Source organism: Theropithecus gelada, chromosome 16, assembly GCF_003255815.1.
Source record: "Theropithecus gelada isolate Dixy chromosome 16, Tgel_1.0, whole genome shotgun sequence".
Classification (NCBI taxonomy): domain Eukaryota; kingdom Metazoa; phylum Chordata; class Mammalia; order Primates; family Cercopithecidae; genus Theropithecus; species Theropithecus gelada.
In genome coordinates, this window is record NC_037684.1 from 14,598,710 (window position 1) to 14,608,313 (window position 9,604).

The 9,604-nt window shown below is 41.2% G+C and overlaps 1 protein-coding gene and 1 pseudogene across 1 annotated transcript in view; both read left to right on the top strand.

Moving 5' to 3' along the window:
- SKA2 (spindle and kinetochore associated complex subunit 2) overlaps positions 1–9,604 on the top strand; it is a 42,404-nt gene that overhangs the window by 22,332 nt on the left and 10,468 nt on the right. Inside the window, exon 2 of the mRNA XM_025363370.1 lies at positions 2,919–3,005. Coding sequence (XP_025219155.1) covers positions 2,919–3,005 — 87 coding nt within the window. The remainder of the gene's footprint in view (positions 1–2,918; positions 3,006–9,604) is intronic.
- LOC112610520 lies at positions 4,835–4,998 on the top strand (annotated as a pseudogene).

Sequence of the window (9,604 nt, forward strand, 5' to 3'; positions counted from 1 at the left end):
TGGAAAATATGTTTAAAAACAAAAACTTTCTCTTTTATCTGTACCCTCCCCCCCAAGTTTTGGCTATAAAGATAGAATTTTGGTCATTACAGAGTTTTCCATTCCAATTTAGGTCAATGATAAGAGAAATTATTAGTGATGGAAACTAGTTTATTTCTGAAATTCTGTTCAGTGATGACAGCTTCTGACCTTAGAAGCATTTGAATTTCTGACAGCCATTTTGTCTTACTCTACATTTGAAAGTAAGGTCTTAATAGAACCTTTTTTTTTTATTTTTAGACAGAGTCTTGCTCTGTCACCGAGGCTGGAGTGCAGTGGTGTGATCTCGGCTCACTGCAAGCTCTGTCTCCCGGGTTCATGCCTTTCTCCTGCCTCAGCCTCCTGAGTAGCTGGGACTACAGGCGCCTGCCGCCACGCCCGGCTAATTATTTTGTATTTTTAGTAGAGACAGGGTTTCACCATGTTAGCCAGGATGGTCTCGATCTCCTGACCTCGTGATCTGCCCGCCTCGGCCTCCCAAAGTGCTGGGATTACAGGCATGAGCCACCGCACCCGGCCCCTAATAGAACCTTTTATACACTAAAAATAACTGTACATCATTTCTTGTTAGACCTGAGAACTGCTTTTAACAGTTTTTCTCCTTCCACTTAGGCTTCACGATTTCGAGAATCAATCTTTAGTTCAGTAATAAAGTTCATAATAAGAGCAGCACCCTCCCAGCAAACAGCCTCCTATGTTTTGGGCTAGAAATAGGAGACCATGCCTGTGGAAATCATGTTTTCCTTTCTGTAGTAAACTCTAAGGACCATGGTTATATCCCTGATAAACTCAAGGCAGTGTATGCTTTAAGGTCCTGTAACAGATGCTGAATTTCAAGAAGTTACGAATAATTCATTGATTATACCACTTGCAGAAATAAACTACTTTTAGGCTGGACACGGTGGCTCACACCTGCAATCCCAGCACTTCGGGAGGCTGAGGCAGGAGGACTGCTTGAGCCCAGCATGGGCAACATAATGAGATCCTGTCTCTACAAAAAATAAAAAATTAGCTGGGTGCCATGGCATGTGCCTGTAGTCCCAGGTGCACTCGGAAGGGCTAGGATCCCATGAGCCCAGGAGTTTGAGACTTCAGTGAGCTCTGATGGTGCCACAACACTTCAGCCTGGGCTACAGAGCAAACCCTGTCTCATAAAAAAGAAAAAGAAACTTCTTTTTAACACTGTCACGTATCTGTCTCAACTTTCTATATGTATACACCTCTTTTACAAAAAGAGGCCATAACATACTTAAGGCTGTTTTTGTATTTAACAAGTCATAAATATAGTGTCATGTCAAATCTGTCTATATATTATCATTTTAAAAACTGATGGCCTTTTAAAAGGTTAAATAGCTGTTCATTACAAATACTACAGAAAGAATAAAATGTGAAAGCCCCCCCGTAAGTATTTTGTTGTATACCATCATTTTCATTACAAATCCTACAGAAATAGAGCAAAATGTGAAAGCTCCCCCTTAAGTATTTTTTGTATACCATCAGTTTCAATAACGGCATGGTATTCCAAATATTGATGTCTATTTATTTACTTATTTATGAGATAGAGTCTTGCTCTGTCACCCAGGCAGGAGTGCAGTGGCCGATCTTGGCTCACTGCAACTTCCGCCTGCTCAGTTCAACCGATTCTAGTGCCTCAGCTCTACCCAAATAGCTGGGACCACAGGCACATGCCACTATGCCCAGCTAATTTTAGTATTTTTAGTAGAGATGGGTTTTTGCCATGTTGACCAGGCTAGCCTTGAACTCCTGGGCTCAAGTGACCTGCCCGCCTCAGCTGCCCAAGTGCTGGGATTACAGGGATGAGCCACCATGCCTGGCCCCAAATACTTAATATTATTTTTTTTTTATGGAGATGGAGTTTCACGCTTGTCGCCCAGGCTGGAGTGCAGTGTCACAATCTTGGCTCACTGCAGCCTCCACCTCCAGGGTTCAAGCGATTCTCCTGCCTCAGTCCCCCGAGTAACTGGGATTACAGGCTCCTGCCACCACGCACAGCTAATTTTTGTATTTTTAGTAGAGACGACGTTTCGCCATGTCAGCCAGGCTGGTCTCAAACTCCTGACCTCAGGTGATCCACCTGCCTTGGCCTCCCAAAGTGCTGGGATTTCAGGAATGAACCACTGTGCCCGGCAGATACTGATATTTTTAAATGTAACTTTTCACTTAAATTCAGGCATCCTATATCCATAATGGCCTCAGGGTGGTAGTTCTCCCCTTTTTTCTTCCTTGGAGGTTTACTACAGATCAAGTTCCCATGCTGGCACCCAGGTTCAGTAAATTGGGGTTATTCAGACTATTACTCCTATATCGTATGTAGCTTTTCTTGTGAAATTTGTGACTTTTTAAGCCTTCTTAATTTTTGTGGCACATAGCTGTAGCTCTTTGATCAATGGGATTGCAAATAAAGGTAACAATATGAGTATTCCTGAAATAAATTTGTTCTGTGTTTTAACTTGAAACTGTATTTTCTGCCAGAGGCAGAAAAACACTGCCTAACTGATGAGAGTATCAGTGACCCTAGGAAATTCTTTGAAGTTTTTTGTATTAATTACAAAAAACTTTTTTATATTAGTTTATTAGTTTTTTGTATTAATATCTGACAGTGACTACTCAGTATCTTGATTTTGGCTCAAAATGTAAGACAGAGGCATACAGAAATGACTTTAAAATGTTAACTACTTTTTAAATTTTTAATAGAGCATAGTTATTATGGATAATGGATATTTTATATACTTTTTATTTCCACATTTTCAAATGAGTATGTATCACTTATTGAAATACTAACAAATGTAAAGAGAAAAAATAAAGTATCATGTTTACTATTACTCATTTATACAATAATGATTTGTGGTGATCTTTAGTTCCAGAAAGCTGAGTCTGATCTGGATTACATTCAATACAGGTTGGAATATGAAATCAAGACTAATCATCCTGATTCAGCAAGCGAGGTAATCTCCGAAATAAATAAGCTTTAAAAAAAAAAAAAAAAAAAGCCTTAACTGAACACTTTAGAATTTTCTGATAGCATTCCTAATAGTAATAGATCATAAGAATTATATTATTAAGTTTATAGAATCTTAAAATCTTGTCATTGTGTTGGAAGCTTGGTTATAGCATACTGGAGAAATAGTATCAATAGTCCATGAAATTTGTGGCTACTTTTTTCCCCCTAACCTTTAAAAAATAATCATTGAGTTCAGAGGTACAAGCTACTGTGGCAGCCCCTGAAATTCCAAGAGAGAATATAGGTACCTCTAGGGCAGTTGTTCTTTAGTAAGTTTGAGGGGAGAAGTCCTGGCATTCAGCATATTCTCTGAGGAAGGTAATGATACACTATTAGATTTTTTTAGTTGTATTTTATGAATAGTGATTTCCACATAAAGCTATGTATTTAATTATTCTAAGTTTAGGTTGATTAGAAACATTAACTCTGCTTTATGTCATAAAATCGTATACATATATGTCCATGGGGGTGAAAGCAAGTAATATCCAAGCATCATCTGTTAACATTAACACTAAAATCACTAATTTAATAATGTGTATCTTTTTTTCCCCCAAAGCCCAGGTATCAGGCTTATTATCTTTTTTTTTTTTTTTTTGAGACGGATCACTCTGTCACCCAGGCTGGAAGTGCAGTGGTGCAATCTCAGCTCACCACAACCTCCACTTCCTGGGTTCAAGTGATTCTCTTGCCTCAGTCTCCCAAGTAGCTGGGATTACAGGTGTGCGCCACAATGCTTGGCTAATTTTTTTTTTTTTTTTTTGTATCTTTAGTAGAGACGGGGTTTTACCATGTTGGCCAGGCTGGTCTCGAACTCCTGACCTCAAGTGATCCGCGTACCTCAGCCTCTCAAAGTGTGGGGATTACAGACATGAGCCACCACGCCCAACCAATATTTGTCTTTGATAGCACTTGCCAGCAGACGAGAAATATTGCGTTTTACAGTTAAAAAAAATTCCATAAAATTAAAAACATTTTTTTGGATTGGGTAGAAGTACAAGTTAAACTAACATTTTATACAAAATTGGGAAAATTTCATGAATGTTTAGTTTTTACTGTTTATTTCATGGAATGCTAGAATTCTATGGGAGTGTAGTTTGTACTGTTCTAGCTCCCTATTCTTTTCTCTTTCTCTTTTTTCTTCCTTTTCTTTTCTTTTTCTTTCTCTCTCCCCCTCCCTGTCTTTCTCTCTCTTCCTCCCTCCCTCCCTCTCTTTTTCTCTCTTCCTTCCCTTCCCCTTCCCCTCTTTTCTTCCCTTCCTCCTTTCCTTCCTTCCTTCCCTCCTTCCCTCTTTCTCTCCTTCCTTCCTTCCTTCCTTCCCTCCCTCCCTCTTTTCCTTCCTCCCGTCCTTCTTCTCCCTCCCTTTCCTCTCTTCCCTTCCTTTTCCTTCCTTCTGTTGCCCAGGCTGGAGTTCAGTGGTACGATCTTGGGTCACTGCAGCCTCGGCCTCCCAGGTTCAAGGGATTCTCCCTCCTCAGCCTCCCGAGTAGCTGGGATTACAGGCTCAGGCCACCATGCTTGGCTAATTTTTGTATTTTTTAGTAGAGATGGGGTTTTACCATGTTAGAGCTGGTCTCGAACTCCTGACCTCAAGTGATCCACCTGCCTCAGCCTCCTAAAATGCTGGGATTACAGTCGTGAGCCACCACACCTGGCCCCTTCCTTCTTTTTCTTCCTTTCTTTCCTCCCTTCCCTTCCATTCCTTTGTTCCTTTCCTTTCCTCCCCCTGCCTCCCCTTCCTTCCTTTCTTTCTTTTGTCTTAAAGATTGGTGTGACATTGCTTCTCAGCCTTTTGGCTAAGATCAAGTGTAGTATCTGTTCTTATCAGTTTAAAGACTCTGTATGTGTGTGTGTATGTGTGTGTTTTTAAGACAGGGTCTCACTCTGTCACCAGGCTGGAGTGCAGTGACAAAATCTCAGCTCACTTCAGCCTTGACTTCCTGGGTTCAAGCAATCCTCCCACCTCAGTCTGCCACGTGCCTGGAACTATAGGCACATACCACCACACCCAGCTAAAAAAAAAAGTGTTGAGATTACAGGTGTGAGCCACCTTGTCCAACCATTCTTGTAGCCTTTTATCATCCACTTATGATAAGTAAAACCCTAAATTGGAAGTATTATAGGCACAAAATTAACTAAAGTGCAGCAAACACTAATAAAAGTTTATGAACACTACAGTTTACAAACACTAATAAAAGAATATAGAGGCTCCTGGCCAGGCGCGGTGGCTCATACCTGTAATCCCAGCACTTTGGGAGGCCAAGGCAGGTGGATGACCTGAGGTCAGGAGTTCAAGACCAGCCTGACCAACATGGAGAAAGCCCATCTCTACTAAAAAAAAAAAAAAAAAAAAAAAAAAATACAAAATTAGCCGGGCGTGGTGGCACATATGCCTGTAATCCCAGCTACTCGGGAGGCTGAGGCAAGAGAATTGCTTGAACCTGGGAAGCAAAGGTTGCGGTGAGCTGAGATCCCGCCATTGCACTCCAGCCTGGGCAACGAGCAAAACTCCATCTCAAAAAAAAAAAAAAAAAAAAAAAAAGGATATAGTGGTTCCCAAGAGCCAGTTACTCAAATAAAACAGGCTATGTGCACAACAGTTTTTTCCTTTGTGGTATGTTGCTAAGTCCTAACCACAGTCCTAACCTGTCATAAATAGGCCATAAATGCAAATCATGTTGTCCTAAATTACTCACTGCCATGTCAGTCTTATTGATTGAGCTAATGTCATAAACACATGTATTATGGGTAGCTGCCTGACTACCCTGTCCTCTTTTAGCTCTATGGCCATTTATTTCTTATGCTTGATTTATCAAGCATATGCTTTCCTTTCCTAGTTTTGTGAGATCCTCAAGGATTAGTTCTTGCCACTTTTATTTTTTCCTGTATGAATCTGTATTTGGGGAACTCATCATTCTCCTGAGTTATATTAATATGTACAGATCTCTGCATATTTTACTACTGAGCTACATTCCAGTTACCTAAAGATCATTTATAATTAAGTTATGTAATTCATTATCACCTCATGAGGAAGATGATTTCTTCCCTCCTACCAATTTCCCTCCCAGTGTTAAACTCCCCCCCCCCCCCCCCCCCAGATAAAGTCTCACTCTGTTGCCCAGACTGGAGTGCAGTGGCATGATCACGGCTGACTGCAGCCTCAACCTCCTGGGCTCAGGTGATCCTCCCACCTCAGTCTCCTGAGTAGGTGGGAATACAGGTGTGTGCCAACACACCTGGTTCTAATTTTTTGCATTTTAGTAGGGATGGGGTTTTGCCATGTTTACTAGGCTGGTCTCGCCTGGGCTCAAGTGATCCTCCTGTCTCAGCCTCCCAAAGTGTTGGGATTATAGGTGTGAGTCATCACCCCGGCCTAAACTTTTATTTTTGTCAAATTAATTCTTGAATATATTTGAAGAGTTACAGAAATATAAAGCTTATAATTACAAAGAATAATGCTTCACATTCCCACCTTGGAGGATACCACTTCATCTCAGTGTCTTATGGTATTTCCTTTATATTTCTAAATAGTTTGCTTGTACTGCATTTTTATTTTTCCTCATCTGAAACATCTACTAATTTCCTGGATACAAACTGTTATACTTCACATCCTGGCTCTGCCTCTTATTAGCATTGTGATTTTAGCCAAGTCAGTCAACCTTTCTGTACTTTAATTTCCTCATCTGTAAAATGGAAATATTACTACCTACCTCAGAGGTTGAAAGAGAATTAGTTAACATATATAACTGTTTAGTCCAGAGTAAGTGCTATGTGTTAGCTGTTATCACTAATAATAATCTCCTACTATAGCCCTGTTGTAGTAGCTCACACTTGTAGTCCCAGCTACTTGGGAGGCTGAGGTGGGAGGATCACTTGAGCCCAGCAGTTCAAGTGAGCTATGATTGCACCACTGCACTCCAGCCTAGGTGACAGTGAGATTCTAACTCTTTTTTTAAATTTTTTTCCAAGACAGAGTCTTGCTCTGTCGCCCAGGCTGGAGTGCAGTGAACATGATCTTGGCTCACTGCAACCTCTGCCTCCCGGGTTCAAGCGATTCTCCTGCCTCAGCCTCCTGAGTAGCTGGGATTATAGGCACATGCCGCCCTGCCCAGCTAATTTTTGTATTTTTAGTAGAGACAGGGTTTCACCATGTTGGCCAGGCTGGTTTCGAACTCCTGACCTCATGATCCACCCGCCTGGGCCTCCCAAAGTGCTCAGATTAGAGGCATGAGCCATCACACTGAGCTGATTCTAACTCTTAAAAAAGAAAGAAGAATTTTGTACTATGGAAGATAAAGTTTAAATACTTTACTACTCATATTTATTCCTATCTTCACAATTTCTATAACTATTGCTTTTATATAAACCCTGTTGAATACTATGTCTGCTTTCCTTTCTTCACAACCTGTTTTTCTAGAGCTAATAATTGTTTTCTTTTTTCCCTTCCATTTGCTTAGGTTTTTTTTTTTTTTTTTTTGAGACAAGGTTTTGCTCTGTCGCCCAGGCTGGAGAGCAGGAGTTTGAGACCAGCCTGGGCAACATAGGGAAACCCCATCTCCACAAAAAAATAATTTAAAGCTTGGGTGCAGTGGTTCACGCCTGTAATTCCAGCACTTTGGGAGGCCGAGGTAGGCAGATCACCTGAGGTGAGGAGTTCTAGACCAGCCTGGCCAACATGGCAAAACTTCATCTCTACTAAAAATACAAAAATTAGCTGGGTGTGGTGGCACATACCTTTAGTCCCAGCTACTCTGTGACCATGGCTTACGGCAGTATCTACCTCCCAGGCCCAAGTGATCCTCCCTGCTTAGCCGCCCGAGTAGCACTATAGGCATGTGCCACCACACCCAGCTAATTTAAAAAATAATAATTATTATTACATATAATATATAATAATATATAATTATATAAATATGTTATATTTATAAATTATATAATATATGTTATATTTATAAATTATATAATATATGTTATATTTATAAATTATATAAATATATAATAAATTTATAATAAATATGTAATTTATATATAATTATATATAATTATTATATTATTTTTTGAGATGGAGTCTTGCTCTGTCACCCAGGCTGGAGTGCAGTGGCATGATCTTGGTTCACTGCAACCTCTGCCTCCTGGGTTCAAGCAATTCTCCCACCTCAGCCTCCCGAGTAGCTGGGACTACAGGCGTACGCCCACATGCCCGGCTAGTTATTATTATTATTATTTGTTTTGGTATTTTAGTAGAGACGGCATTTCACCATGTTGCCCAGGCTGGTCTCGAACTCTTGAGCTCAGGCAATCCGCCCACCTCAGCCTCCCAAAGTGCTAGGCTAGGATTACAGGCGTGAGCCACTGTTCCCGGCCTCTTTTTTTTTGTTTGTTTGTTTTTTGAGAGGGAGTTTCGCTGTTGTCACCCAGGCTGGAGTGCAATGGCGCCATCTCGGCTCACTGCAACCTCTGCCTCCCAGGCTCAAGTGATTCTCCTGCCTCAGCCTACTGAGCAGCAAGGACCACAGGCGCCCGCCACAATGCCTGGCTAATTTTTGTATTTTTAGTAGAGACGGGGTTTCACCACGTTGGCCAGGCTGGTCTCGAACTCCTAACCTCATGTGATCCACCCATCTTGACCTCCCAAAGTGTTGAGATTATAGTCATGAGCCACTGCGCCTGGCATTTCTGGGATTTCTTTACCATTATTTTGGTATTTCCCTTTGTTTTACTCCTGTGTTGGATCATATGTTTCACTTTTTGGTGGTTTATTTCTTTGATCTGGAAGTATATTCTTTAGATGCTTCCCAAGGAAGATTACACAGAAAGTTAACTTTTTGAGATGCTGAATGTTTGAAAAAGTCTTTATTGCACCCTTTAACTCTTTATTTGATGAATGGTTTTGTTGAATATAGAATTCGAGATTGGAGATTTTCTCTTAATTTTAACATCATCACTTCGTGGCTTTCTAGCTTCTATTGTTGCTGTTGAAAAATAGATGCCATTCTCATTCCTGATCCTTTGTCTGTGCTTTCCTTCTCAGCCTACCCCAGTCCCTTACCTATCACCTGGAAGTTTCAGAATATTTTTTCTATCCTGCGAAAATTTACAGTTATGGTATAGATCTTTTTATTAATTGTGCTGTCACTTGGTGGGCCTGAAAATACATGAATCTTACCTAATCATAAAAAAAGAAATCTGACAGGGTGCAGTGGCTCACACCTGTAATTCTAGCACTTTGGGAGACTGATGCAGAAGGATCGCTTAAGGCCAGGAGTTTAAGACCAGCCTGGGCGACAGAGTGAGATTCCTGTTTCTATTAAAAAAAAAAAAAAGCCGGGCGCGGTGGCTCACGCCTGTAATCCCAGCACTTTGGGAGGCCGAGGCGGGCGGATCACAAGGTCAGGAGATCGAGACCACGGTGAAACCTCGTCTCTACTAAAAATACAAAAAATTAGCTGGGCGCGGTTGTGGGCGCCTGTAGTCCCAGCTACTCGGGAGGCTGAGGCAGGAGAATGGCGGGAACCCGGGAGGCGGAGCTTGCAGTGAGCTGAGATC